The sequence below is a fragment of the Rhea pennata genome, chromosome 1 (genome assembly GCF_028389875.1).
Source record: "Rhea pennata isolate bPtePen1 chromosome 1, bPtePen1.pri, whole genome shotgun sequence".
NCBI classification, from domain to species: domain Eukaryota; kingdom Metazoa; phylum Chordata; class Aves; order Rheiformes; family Rheidae; genus Rhea; species Rhea pennata.
Window position 1 is genome coordinate 138,283,013 of NC_084663.1, and position 19,445 is coordinate 138,302,457.

The 19,445-nt window shown below is 37.7% G+C and overlaps 1 protein-coding gene across 8 annotated transcripts in view; it reads left to right on the forward strand.

Annotated features, from left to right (window-relative positions):
• The window catches only part of MID1 (midline 1), a 246,430-nt gene extending 228,061 nt beyond the window's left edge, over positions 1-18,369 (forward strand). For 5 of the 8 annotated variants that reach the window (XM_062601165.1, XM_062601173.1, XM_062601157.1 and 2 more), the window contains exons 7-10: positions 1,932-2,075; positions 10,718-10,879; positions 13,316-13,523; positions 15,076-18,369. In XM_062601165.1, the coding sequence (XP_062457149.1) occupies positions 1,932-2,075; positions 10,718-10,879; positions 13,316-13,523; positions 15,076-15,424 (863 nt within the window). In that variant the 3' untranslated portion in view covers positions 15,425-18,369. Of the gene's footprint in view, positions 1-1,931; positions 2,076-3,625; positions 3,846-10,717; positions 10,880-13,315; positions 13,524-15,075 lie in introns of those variants that run through there. The other 3 variants (XR_009961365.1, XM_062601190.1, XM_062601198.1) reach the window with 3 other exon arrangements.
• Positions 18,370-19,445: the final 1,076 nt, after the last annotated feature.

A 19,445-nucleotide genomic window follows, 5' to 3' on the forward strand; every position in this document is an offset into this window, starting at 1 on the left:
CTTCAGCTATAAAAAAAAAAATTTAATAGCTAATATAGATTATCCTGCTAGAAACATACTTGAGGCATAGCTAATAGGAGCAATGCTGTCTTATATGGCTTTCGCAACAGTTAGCTTCAGTCAGTACACACCATCTAAACTGCAGTACTAAATTTTTGAGAAGGTTGTTTTATTTTTTTGTCCTTATGTTTATATTCTCCTTATGGGATAACTGTTCTTATTTTAGTTCATTTCTATCCCTCTTTATTAATATCCATCTATCCCAAGGGTGCTCTGCTAAGGAAAAAAAAAAAAAAAAAAAAAGCACTAGTAAGCTTCTGTGCAACAATAGTTAGAGCATCACAAATCATAGTCATGTGATGAAACACATCTGAACGTTTCCTTATGCCTCATGGTTGAAAAAGGCTCCTTGGAAGTGCGTCTGCATTTTAATCCGTGGAACATGCATCAGCAAAACAGGAAAATAAACTATACATTCTTAATGGAAAAATAAAATAGATGGTTCATAGAAATAAGTTGCTGCAGAAGAAAAGGTGGAATTCTTTCAGTGGCTTTTTTTTTGTTGTTTTTGAGACCATTATTTATGACTCAGAAAAGTTAAGGAACTGACAGCATTTAATTGAGGCATATTTTGTTGTTTTGCCTGAAATTTCCTCCTTCCTTGCTCTGTGATAGTGAGGAGGAACAGTATGAAGCATAGATATTGTTTTCTTGCCTAGCGGTGGCATACAGGGACAACGATTAGGAAAGGGGCCCCCATGGAGATAAGTGTGCAGGACAGCCCACTAGTCTTTTTTCAAAGAGTTGACCAGGCGTAGAAGCCAGGGGGACAGGCTCCTTTAGGTCCTATCCACACTCTACCTGTCACATGAGGGCTTGGTTAATGATAAAATGCAACGCCTTTAATTTCGGGGAACAATCTGCATAGACACATAGATAGGGAAGATTGCTAAATTCAAATAATAAAGTTTCACAGAAGGTGAATAATCAGCACTGCTAGCTATTCTTATTTAGGTGTTTGGTTCTGTAGAAAATGCAAGCAAGGAAAGTTAGTACCTCAGAAGTTTGCTTCAAGTTGCAGTTCTTTAAACAGGTTTTTAAAACAAACCTATGTGTTTTATATGTGCTTACGCCACAGACTGACTGCAGTGATCCTGTTTATTTAAAAAAGGAAACAGAGGGACAACTTTTTTATTAAAATGTTTGGACTGTTTGCTAGAATTATTTAAATAGCAATGATATTGAGGTTCACGTCATAATAGTTGTAAAACCATGATATGATAATAACGCCTGATGCAAGACTGAAAAAGTGAATTGGATAACCAGCAGAAATTATACACATGTATATTAAATATCCTAGTTAGGAAATAAATCAGGGTGAACTTGGAGAGAAGACAAAATTAAGCATGAAAGCATGACTGAGTGATATCCCAATGTGATATTTTTTAAATATCACATCACTGAACTTATGTCTATCTCTGTTAAGATAGGCAAGGCAAACACTGCTTTGAAGTCAGCAGTAAAGAGAGTTGACTCTCCCTTTTGATGTATGCATTAATGAAACTTTGATAATTTTAGCATAGTGGTCCAGAAACAAATCCAGCAAAAACAGCGTGTCAATTAGGCGTTCTCAATCACAGTTTGATGTGATCACCAGCACATGACTTGCACAGGGGGCGCTTTAAGCTAAAGCTACTTTAATATAAAATATTTTCAGTATCTGGAGCTTCTAGGTGATGACATTTGATAGTAAGAATTCCTTGGCAATGATTTATTGACAATTTAAGTTACCACTGGAATTAGCAGAAGGCTTTCTAGCGATCTATTGAACAAACTTTCTGTGAGTGATTCATCTCTTAATCTCAGGTGAGAAGGGAAATATTTTATTGATTGTTTCTGTAAGCCTCCTCTTTGTTCTCAATGTCTCGCAGCTCCTAACCCTCCCACCATTCGAGAAGAGCTCTGTACAGCTTCTTATGACACGATTACTGTCCACTGGACATCAGATGATGAATTCAGTGTGGTGTCTTATGAGCTGCAGTACACGATTTTCACTGGACAAGCTAATGTTGTTAGTAAGTATAAACCATCCTATTCCTGGTTCTACCTGCTTATGGTTTATCTGCAAAACAAGTTCTTTAAATATAAAGGTACTCATGTGTCAAGAACAAAATGAAAATATTTCCTAGAAAGTTTTATAGACAACTATCTGTATTTTAAATTCAAAATAATAATGATTTCAAAGGATTTTAAAGATCAAAATTCATCTGGTGGAAATGTCTTATATGTTTTCTGGGAGTACAATGCAATGAAAGCTTCCTCAGGCTAAAACCAGCATGTATTCTCAAGGTACAAATTCTGTCCGTATTAACAGGATTTGTGTCTTCTGTCATAGGGCCCTTACTGTAACGCTGGGGATGAAAGACCTCAATTGCATTGCCAAGGCCAGTCAGGCATTTAGGAGCCTGTGTCTAGCTGGCCATTAATTATAACTGGAACCTCGTAGTCATTTAAATACCCTTGACAACTGAACCTTTGTCAGGAATACAAATTAAATCCTTCCTACTTGTTTGCGCTGTCTGCAAGGCTGCGGAGCATAGGTGTCTATTAGTATGTCAAAGGCTAAGGGAACAAACATCAGTGGAACAAGGATTAGTGTGGTAACTATGACTTATAATGACATTAACTAACATTGTTTGATGTTTCTTATTGTAGCACATTTGTATGAAATACACCCTCTGTTTTGAATCTGTGATTTTCCTGAATGAACAAGTTTACTGGTAATTCCTTAGATTGTTCTGTTGTTAAATAACTACTCCTCTGAGAAAACAGTATTGCATAATCTTTGGCTAGGAAGTTAATACTTCTGGGCTCTGTGCATAGTGATCATTGACGAAATATGACTTTTGGATAAGTCATTTAATTTCTTCCTGTTTTGGTTCTCCATATGTTAATGGGAATATTTTATGTGTTGTCACTTTGTGAGACTAAAGGAGATTTGGATTGTTGATTAAAAGTTTGTGTGAATTCAAGAGATGACAGATCATGCAAAAAAAAAATCAATTGAGAACAAGGAAGTGCAAAGACTTCCCCATGGCTCAGGAGGTCTCAGAGCCGTAAGCTGTTGAAGCCTGGGAGAGTATACTGATCAGTGATCACTATGTGCTTTCCCTGTTCTTAAACACCTTCACAGGCACTTGCTTTTGTCCACCCTCAGATACCCCAATCACTTGCTGAGCTAGATGGGCTTAGCTCTGACCCAGCACAACAGAGATTTTGTTCTTATGAAATACTTCAAGACGCTTTGATGAAAGTTGGCACTGGGAATGTGTTAATACAGTTGTTGGTGTGCTATCAGTCAGCAGAAATATGGCATGGTCTATGCCAAGTCTCAGTAGTGCCAAAATCTTGCACTGACTCCTCTGTTGCTGTGTTCACCTCAACTTCTCCATCACTAAACTGGAGGTAGCCCTCCCAGCCATCTGAAAGGACATCTGAGGAGTCACGGGCTGGTATTTTAGCATCAATTTTAAGTAGCATATTATGACTATATTATGATGCAGAATTACTAAAAAATGAACATTCTGGACCACTGAAAATTTACTGAGTTTTTTTTTTTTTGAAGCCTCTATTTCATATCTTATTCAGCAGCCTAATTCTGGACAACACACTGCAAAACTGTGAGACTGTTTGAGACTGTTCACTAGAAAGACCAAGTAAACATCAATACATGCTTCCATGCCTGAACAAACTGGATACCAAAGGGAACTGGAGCAAGGAAGGAAGACAAGGAAGGAAAGGCTTCTCTGATTAATCACTAATAAACAGACAGAACTTAATGATAATATGGTGTATTTCTTATTTTCTGACCCATTTTTATCGGTGCCTTTATACCAGAATGTATGCTGTAGTTAAGGACGGGTGAGGTACTGGCATGGTGTATGAGCCACAGAAGGGTGTGCCTTTTCCACACCTTTGTGATGTGAGGTTTTACTCTTTGCTTACTAGTGAATAAATAAATAGTCATTTCCTTTTGAGGATGTATTGTAAGTTTCCCATGTGGAGGTGAAAGCTTTGATCTACAAAACAGTCAGATTTCTTTAGAAATGCAAGATGGTAATTTTGGAGGGCATAGCATGAAGTGCTCAGTGTGCAATCTGAAGTTTAATTCTATCACTGATGCTTTGCAAAAATGGTGTTATTAAAAGATCGAAGAGAATTGAAGTCTCAAATGAAAACTCTTTAATCTTAAAGTTATGTTTATAAAATGTTCTTAACAACTGGAAGTAGACCTGATTTTCCTGCAACATATCAAGACAGTCTACATCACTGTGACTCCACTGACTTCACTGGAATCTCCTATTTTATACCAATACAACATAAGAACTAGCCTAATTGTTCTTTACAGAATACTGCTCTTACATAAATATCCTGGAAACTATTAGTTTCAATTTCATTAAAATCTCCTACGCTAACCCAACTTAAATATATACATGTGCCTATATGTTTAAATATATATGTGTATATATGAGAGTTTTTTCTAAATGTGGTAAAGCTTTCCTTATCTCTGCATTTAATATGGATCTGTGTACCTCTAACGGAGTTGTTCCTGCCAGTTCTAATAGAATCTGCTACAGATCTGCCCAGATTTTCTACATACAAGATTCTCCTAGTTTGTTCCAACTTCTGCAGGCACTAAAGATTTTCCCGCGAACATCCTGATTTTACTCAGGAAGTTTCTTCTCTTTACTGGATTCTATGTTTTATCCTGTGAGAGAGTTTATTTTCTCTACTGTTGTGGATGTCCTTACAGGATTATCCCTAGAACAGTGGGAAGTGTCTTGAAGTGTACAATAATAATGGGATATAAGGCATAAAGATATTTTCATTGTAAGTTACTGTGTTGCATTGCAGTCTTCACATTTTTGATGGACTAAAACTAAGTGATTTTTAAAAATTCTATTTTAATGCAATAGAGCTTGGATGTGCACAAATTACTTTGTTTATAGCATTTGCATTCTGTTGCAGATAATTTTGTTTTCTCTGTTTCTGTCACATCCTCCAGTTCCTGCTGCTCATGTGGGTTACCTGTAACAGAGAACATAAATAGATTTATAGATCATCATTCAATTCTGTGTAGCTATGAATTAGTCACAAAGGAGTAGCTAGAGTACCATATTACGGCAACAAGCTTCTTTCCCCTGAGACGGTGGGAATCACTTTGCGTACATACCCACCTACTGTGCTAATGGAGAATGTTATTCCGGAATCCATTTCTTAAAACCACATAGCCAGACTGACTGTGCTTTCCACTCTTCGGTACATTTCCCCCATTAGAGACGTATATCATTCAGGGATTGCTGTGAATTCAGTAACAAAAACAAGCAATACCATGTTTTTCTAATGTATTTTCTATCCAACATAATCAACTATATTCTCTTTTTATTAACTGAAAAATTGGAGACTTAAATTTTGATGGAAAATGTCCAGCAAGAGTATTTCATTTTGAATCCTTTTTCATACAGGAAAGATTATTTCCAAATGTGGCCAAACTGCTTGGCTACTATATGCTTGGCAGCACTGTTTTGTGCGTAAAAGCAATATAGAACTTTAAATTAGGCAGACTTTTAGTAAAGCAGTTGCTCCCAGAGCTATACCATTCACACATTTGCAGTTCTGAGATGCAGCTAATCATCTGCAATCTGAATATTATAAAAGCTTTTAGAATAACTTTGTCACTAGCTAGCTAATGTGCATGCTAATTGCATTATTCTCTTTCAATAAATTTTGAGGTATTTATTGAGTTTATGTATACTTTTTGACATCATCGAATTGCTTGAGTGTGCTTCAGCAAGGTTAAAATTTAAACGTTCAGCCTCTTACTAGCTTCAATACAAAATATCTTCATGAAAAACACAGATGGCTCTCTCCAAGGCAAAAAGCAGTAGATAATTCTCTCTTCCTTGGTAATTGGGCTTTAGGTTGCTTGCATCAACTGAATATTAAAATTCACTGTGTTAAGGATACAGAATACAATCAGAACCTTCCCTGGGTTGGTGTTCCTATAAGAAAAGCTAAAATTTTTTAGAAGAGTCTAAGAAAATTAAGAGCCCAAGCTTCCCTGAAAAATGGTGATTTAATGATTCACCAATGAGCTTTTGAAAATTCTAGTTGTTGTTCTTTCTATAAGATTTAATTTATTAAAAACAGATGTCTTACAGTATTCAGAATGCTGCTGAGGTTTTTAGTATGTTCCAATGGTACAAAAGTAAGTTCAGGATAAAATCAAGAATCTTCTAAGTCTTGGAAAGTATCAAACTGTATTTCTAAAACAACCCAAAATGCTACGTGTCTTGCAGAAATCCTGCATATATTATTTTCAGTCATATGGGAATGCAGGGTGGGGGTGGGGAGAGCTATATATCTGTCAACTTTGCCTACTGTTTTTGTTCTGCCAATTTGAATTGGTAACAATTTATTGAAAGAAAGCATTTAAAATAATTAAAATACTCAAGAGATTAAATAACCTTCCCAGGACTTACGTGCTCCTCTTTTAGTTTTTAAAAAGGTATATTTTATTAAAATCAAACAGTGTGAATTTTAGGAGGATTTACACCTTGGGATTTTTCCCATCTGGTTTTTAAAGTGCATCAACAGCTAACGCCAGGGAAATAGCTTTACAAATTATTACCTCCAGATTCTGAGAAACTTGTTTTGAAAACTCACACATCCTGTACGGACATCACTGTGCTCACTGCACCATTCCAGGACGTAATTTAAATTCTCAACATTTTTGTAGGCTACAGTTTTAAAATACATTATTTTACCACCTGCAGGACCCTTTTAAAAGCCCTGAGTCTTGCAAACAAGAAACGCTAATCTAGGCACGGTAAAAACTGGGTACAATAGTGCACACTTAGCTGTTACTGCTACTGCAATGAGAAGAGGTGTGCTTTTCCACTTAACCTACAGCCACTGGCAGGGAACCAAGAATGAAGATATTATCCCCTGAATATCTGCATGTCCAAGCTATTTCCTTATTTCCTTGATCATCCTTAATCAACTTTTTTGTATTAAAAGAAAAAAGGCTGTTCTAGTAGGTCAGAACTGGAGACAAAATTTTTTTGATGTAGAGACAAAACATTCTTTCACACCTAAAAGCTTAACCTAGCTGTGACTAGTTGCTTTTCTTCATTCTGACATATTTTGGACCTGTAGTTTGAGGATACATTGTGCCTTAATTTCTAAGATTTCTGGATCAAAATTTAATTTGAAGCCTTGTATCAAAAGCATTCAAAAAGGGAAGCCCTTTTCCAGGGAAGTGCATGAACACCACTGTAACAACACACTTAGTGATGTATGTTTATAGCTTGCAGGACCAGGAAGGGTTACCTGGAAAGGTGACCAAGTGAGCCACTGCACATTCAGCATTTATTGTACATTGTATTGTATGTCTGATGCATAAGACAGGAAAGACAAAGATAAGAAACCCAAGCTGTCTTCGGTTGTCAGAGAAGATAGAACCTTCCCCTAGAAGATGAGTCAGATCAGAGGTGAAATGGAGGGTTCCCATCTATCTCTGCTGACTGTGTAGAGAGTTTAGGGTAGATAAGGTCCTAATTTAGGAATCTCTGTTCTTCATTTGAGGTCAGGTGGGATGAATCCAGGCCTGCATGTGAACATTTTGCCATTAACTCCTGGCAGCAGAGAACAAGATGCAGCAATGCCTAAAATTGCTATGGTTGTGCTTATACACAACTGCTAGCTAGATTATTTAGAAATACTGTAATTTACCATGTGTGAGACTGTATTGGCTACTGAGTATTAAGTGGGTATAAATCCACATACCTGTGAAGAGAGGAGAGAACGGAGAGGGGACCCACAGGACAGTTCATTGGTATTTTTACAGCCCTTCATATATTTATTAGATCCAATAAGACCATTGATTTTGAAGTGTGTATTTGGAAGGGGAAGACACTCCCAGGACTAACTCCTGGATTCATCCTACCTAATGTGATATGTTAGTTGATATCTCATCAGTTGTCTGTGTTAAGGATTGCTGGGCCAGCCTGGGCTCCCTCTAAATTCAGTGCTTCATTTTGTTTTGTTTTCTCTTAATATCTATTTTGCAGTAGCATCTATGACAGGGAAGAGATGATCTTAATGCAAAATCAATGTGGTAACTCAGCTGCAGAACCAATATTCCTTTAATCTAATAAAGGAAGTGGAAAATTTTTATTGGGAAAAGATTAGGATGCCTCTGAGCAGTTAGTGAAATATTTTATGCCAGGATACTGCTCCTTTTCTTTCTTCCTGTCAGGAACCCTATTCACTCCCAGAATAAAAGGCAGTACCATTCAGTAGGTTCGGTATGGTTCAGGCATAAAACAGGACATGGACTGATGCTGCTGTAGGCACGTTACTACGGGTGCTAGACACAACTGGAGCTTTCATGAGGAATAACACTGGATTCCTTTTTCAGATGTAGATGGTGGCTCTATGTGGTCTAGTTTTTTAACAGTTTTAACAGTCCTGCAAAGTTGTTTTTCTTTGCTCATTTTTTTCCAGACATAGCACACTTTCAGAAACCTTTTGTAGTTGACATTTAGGAATGGTCAGGTGACACATGGTCAGGGTCCTCACTGGTTGGAGCAAAGAAGAAACTAGAATCCATTCCCCCCCCCCTTTAAACAAGAAAACTGCAACAGAGAAATGTTTTCTGCTAAATCACAGTTGTTACTCATCTCAACAGTGGTTAACACAAAAAGTGATGTTCTTGGTGAGACAGAACAGGCTAGAGAAACGTTGGATACCATCTGTCCTTCAAGTTCTGATCTTTACAAACTAAAAGCTGGAGGATGGACTTGCTTGTTTTGCAGCTCAGTGGGAAGAGCAGTCTGAAGGCCCGAACCCAAACATGGGCTCAACTGGAGGCTCAGACTTCACATCAGGGCGCTGGGAGGGGAAAGTTCAGCTCACTTTAGGTCAGCTATCCAAAGTTAGAGGTCTCATCTAAGCTGGTCGCGTTGGTTTCCTCTTCATTCAAGAAATAAAGAGAAGCACTTGTGGTAGGACGTTCAGACCTGGACAGGCAGAATGAACCATTCGCTGATTACTGCCTCCCACTGACGTCAAGAAAAATAGATTAGATATTGCCCCTCTTGATTAGGTAACAGGGTGATATGATTCCCACCTGAAAATGTGCATCTGTTCTCCATTTGTATAGCAGGATTAATATCTACCTACCTCTCAAGGATGCTGTATAATATCATTTAACAACTGATGAATGAATGGTAAGAGAACTTTGAGATAAAAGCTATAATTCTTAGATTGAAATTTGGGTTTTAAATTCTATTACTAATGATCCCTTAAGAAGAAGACATCCCAAATTAGGAATGAATCTTCCAGTATGTTTATGAATAGTCTGTGAATTTGTAAAGCTGTATCGTGTCTTTTTCTTTGGAGTTTGTGTCCAGTAGCCTTTTAATTTTTACTTCACATAAAAGTTTTTATTGACTAATATACAGAGTTGAAATTACTACTGACTTGCAAAAGGTACAAATCCCTAGTACTTATTGGTTTCCTGGTAAAACATGAGTTAAAAGCTGAAAGCTGGTTTAATAACATAGAAGCTTTCATAACATATTCTATGCACAGTAACATCAGAAACTGAAAAGACTGTAAGATTTCTAATCCAGTCAAGGATTTTTCTTTCATGTTTCCAGCCTAATACGTACACATACATGCATACACTTCCATCTATGTGTATCTCTTTCTACCTGTATACCTGTATGCAGATTGTGAGTATACACATTTTATGAATGTTAATTTTGTTACTTATATAAACATTTATAACAAAGTGCGCATCGAGAGCTATCAGACTGTGGTTCCATTTGACCAGAAGCTGTTAAACGGCTGATTCGCTGGTGTTACAGTTATAGCCTAGTAGGAAAGGTTTACATACGTGAATAATCTCATCTTGGGGAGTATTCTCCTATTTTGCAGAAGATATTGCCCTCCTCCCCCTTATTTTACTTACTTCCTACCATGTTATACCTCTTTGGTAGGCATCAAGCATATCCAAAAAAGCTTGTAACTGGAAAATTATCCAACTCTTCCCCAGTTGACATCCAGCCATGAGGAAATAAAAAAGTTGCATCCAATAAATTATAATAGCTTAGGTTACATCCTAGCAAAGTCTGGAGTGTAAAAGCTAAAGCTTGTTCTGGCCAGTTTGGCTTCCAATGATTTGCTTCAGGAATGCATACCTGCGGACTGTCAGCAAAGGTGCCTCAACAACCCTTCTACCATTACTGCTTATGTTAGTCTTAAAGCTTAATCTGAGTTTATTAACCCAAGAAGTAGGTTGATGTGTTCTCCATAATCCTTGAATATTTAGGCAATAAAGAATTCTTGCGTTGGGATATGAAAATTCCCAGCCTGCCAGTGACTCTACTGAATCATTTCTTAAATGTCTTTTTTAATTATTATTTTTTATGGTTGACTTCATGTAGCAAGAACTTAAAAGGTACCTTGTTTGAGGGCTGATGAAATGAGTTAATGGAAATACATAGCAACTTGCTAAAAGTAACAGCACTTTAAAAGGTATAGAAGCAAAATTCTTATCAGTTGTTCAGTGCTCAGAAGTGCTGTAAATGTTCCTCTCTTACCAAGTGTTCTGTATGTTATGACTAATGCGCTTGGTTTGAAATTGCAGGTTTATGTAACTCGGCCGACAGCTGGATGATTGTTCCTAATATCAAACAAAACCACTACACAGTGCATGGGCTGCAGAGTGGCACTAAGTACATCTTCATTGTTAAGGCCATTAATCAGGCTGGCAGCAGAAACAGCGAGCCCGGCAAGCTCAAGACAAACAGTGAGTAACGTGCAATGCAGCACGCACACACGCCTCTCCTCTCTTGTCTTCCTTTTTGGGCTTGGTCTTTGAAAGGTACAAGAGTGCAATGAAAATTGACTTGTTTAAAGTGCTTCCCACAAGGACAGCCACTTATTTCGCTCGCCTTAAGGTTGCCACAGTACTGCAGAAATGGCTTTTTTTCTAAACATGCCTCTGTATCTGTCATTGGAAATATAATTTAGGAATGAAGCCATTACATATGAAATGATTGAAAATACTCACTTGTGCTTTTGTTCTAATTTCCTCTTTATCTTTTTCCTTTACAAATCAAAGCCTTTTCTTATATTTATAATAAAACTTTTTTTTTAGTATATTGTAAGATACTTGTTAGCTAACTTTTATCCTCCAAATTGATGTCTATTTTAGGACACTGGAAACTTTCTTAGCACCATTCTGTTACAGAGTTCTGCAGGGTTGGAGAGTCAGCGATCCCACTTGACAAAAAGGGTTACGCAAATCATTAGCAGATGGAGTATAGTGATTTTAAAATTGGGTTTCAACCTTTTTCTTCCTGTGTCCAGCCAGTCCCTCAGTCCTTCAGACATGATGGGTAACTTTGAGTACTGCAAAGGGACCACCGGAGTTTGTGCACTATCTGAAACCTGCTTCTTGAAAGGGAGGGTGTTTGAAGAAGGGTGGTATTGGATGTGGCAGCAAGGAGGATAGTGGATGCTGCAGGGAATAGCATGTTCCAGCTTGTGAGTTTCTCTTTCTGCTGTATACCTGGCCTGCAGCCCTGTGAAAAAATCACTCTTAGCAACCACACGTCTGCAACCAAGAATCTGTGTTTTGCTAAATATAGTAGCCTATGTGCATGCATAAAACCAGAGGACCCCTTTGGAAATGGCAGTCTTTTATCCTTTTGCCTTTTTGTGACCCAAAGTGGCTCAAAAGTAATGTTCACTCTCAGTAACTGAGAAATGACATTCGATACAGTTCGGTACAAAGAGATCCTTCAGATACTGCTTCAACAATACAAAGGCTACTGATCAGATAGAGAGGCATGCTGCAGGAATTTTACTGCTACCCAAAGACAGGAAAAAGCAGATAAAATGTGCCCACAGATACTTTCTAAGGGGTTCGCTTTACATAATTGCAATATAGAAATAAATGCATATTATGAAAGTAGACTATACCTCTAAAATTATAACTCCTTCTTAGCTAATTCCTGACCTGTGCATAACAATATAAAAAGAGAATTAGTGTTGATTTAATAATTTTTCATTTTAAGTGTCTGCGCTTTCAGATTTCCTGGAAATATGAAACAAAACATTCTGGTATCACTCTTCAGATCAACTGCATTTCTTCTTACTGCAACACTACTACTTTCAGTTTTACTGCTTAGGAATTAGTTCTTCCTTCGCAAACATTGAATAATTCACATCTTATTTGAAGTATACATGTGTCAATGCCATTGGGGGAAAGACCTCATGAGAGCGCTCAATTCTATTTTCTATGCATGTCACCACTTTCTTTTTTTCCTTGATACGAAAGACAGTAAGAATGGAGGGGGAATAAGGGCTTTGCTGGATCATTCACAGAGTCAAAGTTGCCTAGATGTCTCCTGGAGGATGTAAATGATCTTTTCGCTTTTTGACACAATGAGATAGCTTGTCAGAGTAGTGACAGACTTTACATATCTACAGGGTTCAGTTTACCAAAATGCTTCCTGTTATTGTCTACAAACCTTGTGCTACAGCAGAGGGTACTTGCCAAGAGCAATAGCCTCAGTAATGTTTTTGAATCATATTATTTGGACCAAGTTACAGTTCACTTCCTTCTTTTTAATGCATGGTATCCAGCACTATAGCACCACATAGGTGTCCATTCAAAATGATCCAATATTTTTAACTGTGCTTGTTATAAATAAAGGTATGAGTGGATGAACAGACAAGGCTGGTGCTTATTCTCATTTTCAAATGCATTTTGTGGTATTTTAAATCATACTGGTTTGCTGTAATAATAAAGATGTTATTATGGAGCTTTATCCCTAGAGAATTAGTAGAATGTAACTTATTGTAAAATCTAATATACTGTGAAAAAAGCAACCCTCAGACCTTTATTCGCATGTATATTGGTTTCAATTACATGCAAGAATTAGAGTATTCAGGTTATTTCTAGGTCACAGATAATGAGCATGATGATTATGCAGGGCTCCTTTCAGGGATTATCGACACAGGGAAGTTAGTGCACAGTGAGACTGACAGTAAACTGTCAGTGCAAACTAGCTAGTGCAGGGAGCAGGATAGGTTAGTCTATCATAAGAATGGTTCAGAGAAAGAGATTAATATGTTTATGCAATTTTGTATGCTTCTTATAGGCTTTTTAATCCACTCTCCCTTTTAAAACTAAAACTAAGTTATTCTTTCACCATCTTTGTCTGTGTGTATCTAGGCCAGCCATTTAAACTGGACCCCAAATCTGCTCATAGAAAATTGAAAGTGTCTCATGATAACTTGACAGTGGAACGTGACGAAACATCCTCCAAAAAGAGTCATACGCCTGAGCGGTTCACAAGCCAAGGGAGCTATGGAGTAGCTGGCAATGTGTTTATTGACAGTGGACGTCATTACTGGGAAGTGGTTATAAGCGGGAGTACATGGTATGTATGTAAGAATATATGAAAAGATCCACCAGCTCATACCAGAGGTCCATCCAGGTGCCTCTGACAGAGGCCAGTAGCAGAGGCATAGGGAATGGTATGAAAACAGGACAATCATATACTTTTACGTATTTTTGTCAGAATATTTTCCCAGCCTCCAGTACATTGTGGCTCTGGAACTTCATAAACCAGGTACAGTATCTCTATACTTAACAGCCTTCAAGGGATTTCTCCTCCATGAATGTAGATGAATCTTTTTTGAACTATAAAATAGGTCGTATATTTTTAGTGAATTGGAGAGCTAAGAAAGTTTTTTCTTGTTTGTATCACAAAGTGAACTTTGTAAGTAACAGATTTTTTTTTAATCAAACGTGAAAGAACTTAGTGAATTTCAGTAAGGGAGGAAAAAGAAAAAGAGTATGAGGACACTTTGATGATCCTGTTTCACAAGGCTGGAAGTTAGGCCTGATTCTAGAGAAGGAACAGGGAGCAGTAATGTTGCAAGTCTATGTCTCTGTAGATGAAACAAGAGGCAGGAAATGAAGGACTACATTCCTTTATTCCTGAATGATCTTCCGTGTTATACAGGTATTTCAGGGGCCCTTTGGTCAGTGGAAAAGAAGTCATCCTTTGGGGTTCAAAGGTAGCAATTATGATGGAAGGAACTGGGATGGTAAATGAATAAGGTCTTCTGGTGTGCACTGTCTTTCAAACAAGAAGAATATTGTTTGCTTGTGCCAACTAAGAGGAATAAAAATAGAGTAACTTAGGGCAAGTTAATCCTTGTTAGATTGAAAGCCCAACAAGCACTACAGTATGTATAGAATGTGAAGAACATGTACATTTATTTAATATATGAGAAATCAGGTTTTTGCCCAGGATGTCCATTAATGAGAACATTTTCATAGTTCTCTTACCCTGCACATCTTGCCATGATTTATGGTTTGCAGAGCAAATGTCTTCACCTACAATGCTTCACTTGGCCCAATACTGAATCTAAAATATGATCATTTGAATCTAAAAACCACACCAACATCTGGTAAAACATATTTAGGAATAGCTAAAATGTTTTTTTTTATGTGTGCTTTGATGTCTACTCTTACATTCCTTCTTCTGGGCCATATATTGAAGGAGCAACGAGAGATCAGATTAGCTGACAAATAGCAACGTATTTAAAAATCAATGAATTCCTCTGTATTCATCTATTTGGAAGTGGAAATGTGAGGCCGAGTGATTTAAACTCTGAGTTGCTCAATACTCAACAATTTGCCTTTTGAAAAGCAGACACAAATGTTCCAAAAAATTGCCATAGCAGCCAAATACAAACAATGCAGGAGACGATAAAGTTTCCCTCTCAAACCTGAAAGAGGGATGGTGAAAAACATTAAACAAACGTGCAGATATTATAATTTAAATTCACTTAATAGAGCTTAATCAGCATAAATAAGAGTCTCAGGCACTCCTGTGAGTCCCCAGGGCTAACATTTAACTTTGATCAACAGACCAGCATGGAAAGAAGCATTTGTTTTCTTGAGTTGTGTTTGTTTTACAGGTATGCCATTGGTATTTCTTACAAGTCGGCACCAAAACATGAGTGGATTGGGAAGAACTCTGCCTCTTGGGTGCTTTGCCGCTGCAATAATACGTGGGTGGTGCGACACAACAGCAAAGAAATCCCCATAGAGCCTGCGCCTCACCTCCGACGGGTCGGGATTTTGCTGGACTATGACAACGGTTCCCTTGCCTTTTATGATGCTTTGAACTCCCTACACCTTTACACTTTTGACATTACATTTGGACAGCCTGTGTGCCCCACGTTCACTGTGTGGAATAAGTGTTTGACAATTATAACTGGCTTGCCAATCCCAGACCACTTGGACTCCTCTGAGCAGCTTGCATGACTGCTAAAAGCCAGAAGGTAGACCAACGCATCTGCAGTGGGCTGCGAGGCAGCTGCCGCAGGAGCTTGCCTGGAGCTGGAGGACTGTAGGGCATCCCAAGCGTTGCTGTTGCTTCCAGCCAGAACTGAAAATGAGAGAATCTCTCTTTACTGTGTACTTTGTACGGAAGGACAAGAAGTGGCTTTAATAGTATCTTAGAACTTCTTTTGCCGTTGGTTTTATTGGTTTTGTTTTGTATTTAGTCTCTTATAGGACGGTTTATAAATTATTTATAAGAAAGAAAGAGAGAGGGGAAAGCCTGATTTGGATACCTGAAAAACAACTGATTTGTTTTTGCATGTTGATGACCCTATCCATTAAAGTTTCATCAGCTCATTACATCACTTTATTTTACAATGGATAAAAGCAGAAAATTGGAAGGATGAAAACTGTGCAGTGGACAAGTCCATGTACTGCAGATTTTGTTCATGTCAATATTATTACCCTCACTACCAGTTTTACTGTGTGCAACATCTCCTAATTTCTACTTTACACATGGGAATGTGCAGACCAAAAAGAACAAAAATAAACAAGTAAGGAAGTGGAGCTGGCCAACAGAGCAAAAGGAGAAGTTTAATTTACTTCTGTTCACAGGGCAGCATGTTCTCTGTTCATAAAAAAACCATGCAAAATGTCTCCTAGGAATGTGAGTGGATAAATCATCTGGTGATTTATTTTGTTGATGGCAACATTCCCATCTGCCAGTGCTTCACTTTTGTCTTTGGGAAGCATTGTAGAATCACTGAGGATGTGAAGGACTTGTATCATCTCTGAAAATCAGCAACACTGGAGGAGAGCAGCCAGTCCAAGGTCTGACTGTAGTTTATTTTGATAAAGCACTGTATCATTTAAGGTTTGATTGTAACAGAAGATGTCACAGTTCTGATGGTAGGCATATGAATGCTTATTGCTGATTTTACAAGGTTCAGTGCAGCAAACCTAGTCTAGGAAGTGAGACTTAAGTCACTTGCTATGGATTTAAATTAAATACAAGTGTTTTATTGTTGTACACTATGAAGCATCTATAACAAAGCAAGGAAATCTGGTTTACCAGTGCTGTGCGGAGAAACACCGTAGCTGGAGTTCACTCATATTTATCATTGTCTTTGGTTGTTTGAGGGAGCACAGCTCTCTGTGAATGAGGAGTAAATAGCAAAATTTTAGCAGCAGTAGGAATCTGCACAGGTAAGCTCTGCTTTCATCCTGGTGTTGGTGGGTGGAATGCCAGTAAGTCAGAAGGGTTGTAACCACTTTATCCCAACGCTGAATTTGGTTTGTTTCTTTTTCCTCTTTTCTTTATACAGAATAGGAGCCCTTTGTAACTACTTCAATATTTATGTATAAATGATCTTCTGGGGAGATTCTTGAGAATATGAAATGTAGAAGGCTATATGACAGCTTTAAAAGAATGGTTTTCCTACAGTGTTTTGTAGTTAGTACACAGGGAGTGAAAATCTGCCTGTGTAGAATGAGGGTAAGTTGAATACCAGCATTGAGAAAAGGTTTTCTTAGTAATTTAAAATCTTGCTTTAGGTATCCTTTGTACCTTAATGCACTTTGTTCACTAATGGGACCACAATAAAGTGATCCCAAGATCAGCTTCAGATTTTCTAAATTCAGATTCTCCACATACAAAGATATACTACAGTTTGCCTTATGATGATATAGAAGCCGCTTATGAGCAAGATGATGAATATGTACATGCATATAGGTTTTTTCCCCCCTTTTCTTAATAGAAAATAAGTGCAAGTCCATGTTCCATTGTTTTCCCTTTACATGTCTTGCTAAGTCCTGAATTAAATGGAGAAAAATCTGACGCTGTGTTGCCTAGAACCATTGCTTCCTGCTGGGGCAGCTTTCAGTGATTTACAGCTACGAGCCACAAATCTTTCCAGAGGTGACATGAATAAGGCAAAATATATACATACAGTATACTGCAGCATTTATTGAAGTCTCTCTGATAGTAAAGAAATAGACACCCTCAAAAATGAAAAACAAACAAATCCTCAAACATTATATTTTATAACTGGGCACAACGTTACCAATACAACCTGATGTACATTGTCCGGATGGTCTGGCCTAGGATGTTTGGAAGACAATTCAAATAGCATGAAAATTGTAACAACAAGTTAATAGGAGATGATTGATAGAAAGCTGTGATAAAAGGGTGCAGGAGGAAGGGAGTTTTAATACAGGATTTTGCCAAAGTTTCTGCCTAACAGAAAGGAGTATGTTATTACCACAATATGAGTAGCAAAGCTCTGCACCTCCTATTTTGCCAGAAATATTAAATCTAGAAGCTGATTTCAGTAGTGAGCAAGCTGAAAACACTCTTCGGTGGTTGACCATGCAATGCAGGCAGAGATCAAGCTGAATGGAACTAATACCATGAATTGTGAAAGGTACCCCATGACTTCACACATTTTTGTTTTAAACATAGACCGTGAGTCTAAAGACAGATCTTGGTTTTGGCCAATAGGAAGAGGATGGCCCGTTATCTACAAGCCTTGCTGTACCATTTACATTTCAACACAGAATAAATACTTCATTCGTCATTTGGAGCTAAACCACATTTCTCTAATGGACTATTAATTCAATCAGTCCTCTGTGTGCACATATGTTTGTGTATGTATATATATCTGAGGGTATACGCATACCAGTATAAGCGCAGATATAGTGTAATGTCTACAGATACATACATACATACACACAGACTGATGGTAATTAGTCAGGTGTTCCTTTTTCACTTGTTCCTTGAACCATTTCATATTGTGTATGACTATGAGGAAACAAGTTTGCTACAATGGTATTTGTCTGGATATTTTTTAAAAGAACAAAATCTGTTTATTTTACAATACTTGATTCAACTCATGATTAAACAATAAAAGCATCCTTTTGAAAATGTAGCTCCTGTGGTCTGTGGCATGTTGCTTGGTCCATAAGGATTGATTGAAGTCTAGGGGAATGGTGATACTTGTATAAAAATAAAACATAATAGTAAAATACAGAGTGCAGGCTTGTACAGAGGTTTTTCCTGTTTTTTGAAAATTTTATGACTAGGAATGATGTAGTGTGGTATAGTGCCATATTTAACAAAGGCAGATTTCTGAGCAATAATCTGCTGACATGCAAGCAATGAATGTAACAGATGAAGCCTATGCTGGTATAATGATTCTTTCAATCAGCAGACAGGTGTGTATTGTATAAAGATGTATTTGACACCAAAGTTATGATTCAGTGGAGTTAGAGCAAACTGCAGAAGAATCCCCTTAGAAGACAGTGATGTTGTCTCAGAGTAGTCAAAGTTCTTGTCCAACTTGATGTAGAGGAGAGATGGGGAACGTTTTCCATTCTGAGGACAGATAAGATTTTCCATGCATTTGGTTTCCACATGTTGATGCATGTATAATAGGGTGAAAAAATCTTTCAGCAACAGGCCATATGCCGTGACTTAGTAGACTGATTAAAATATTTATTTACTATAGTTAAAATTCATATTGTTCAGGGTCTAAGTCTCTCCTCCTCATGTTCTTCTGCCACAGCTATATGTTATTTTGAAATCAGGTACAGATATTTTGAAATCTGGCCAGATCTGCAGCCTTGACCTTGATCTTACATGCTCTTGCAGTGGCATGGAGGTGTCCCATGGACTTTCTACATTTCTTATGCCTGTGTCACTGGAATAGTTTTCCACATGCTGACTTCTGTCCAGTCACTTTTTGAGGGACCAGATGTTTACATTACATCTACATCTGCAGGCTGACCAATCTATCTTTTCAGCTGTAGCTAGGATTTTAGCAATGTCATCCTTATTAAGCTTGTTGAGGCTGTCAAATTGTGAGTCACATGACCTTTTGGGTTTTGTTTTGTTTTTGTTTTAAAGCAGCTACATAGGGGCAACGAGGCTTTTTATAGTTTCAGTCAATCAGCAGACAGGCGTGTACTGCCTGCCTAATGTGTTCAATTTGTTCCATGCAGTTTT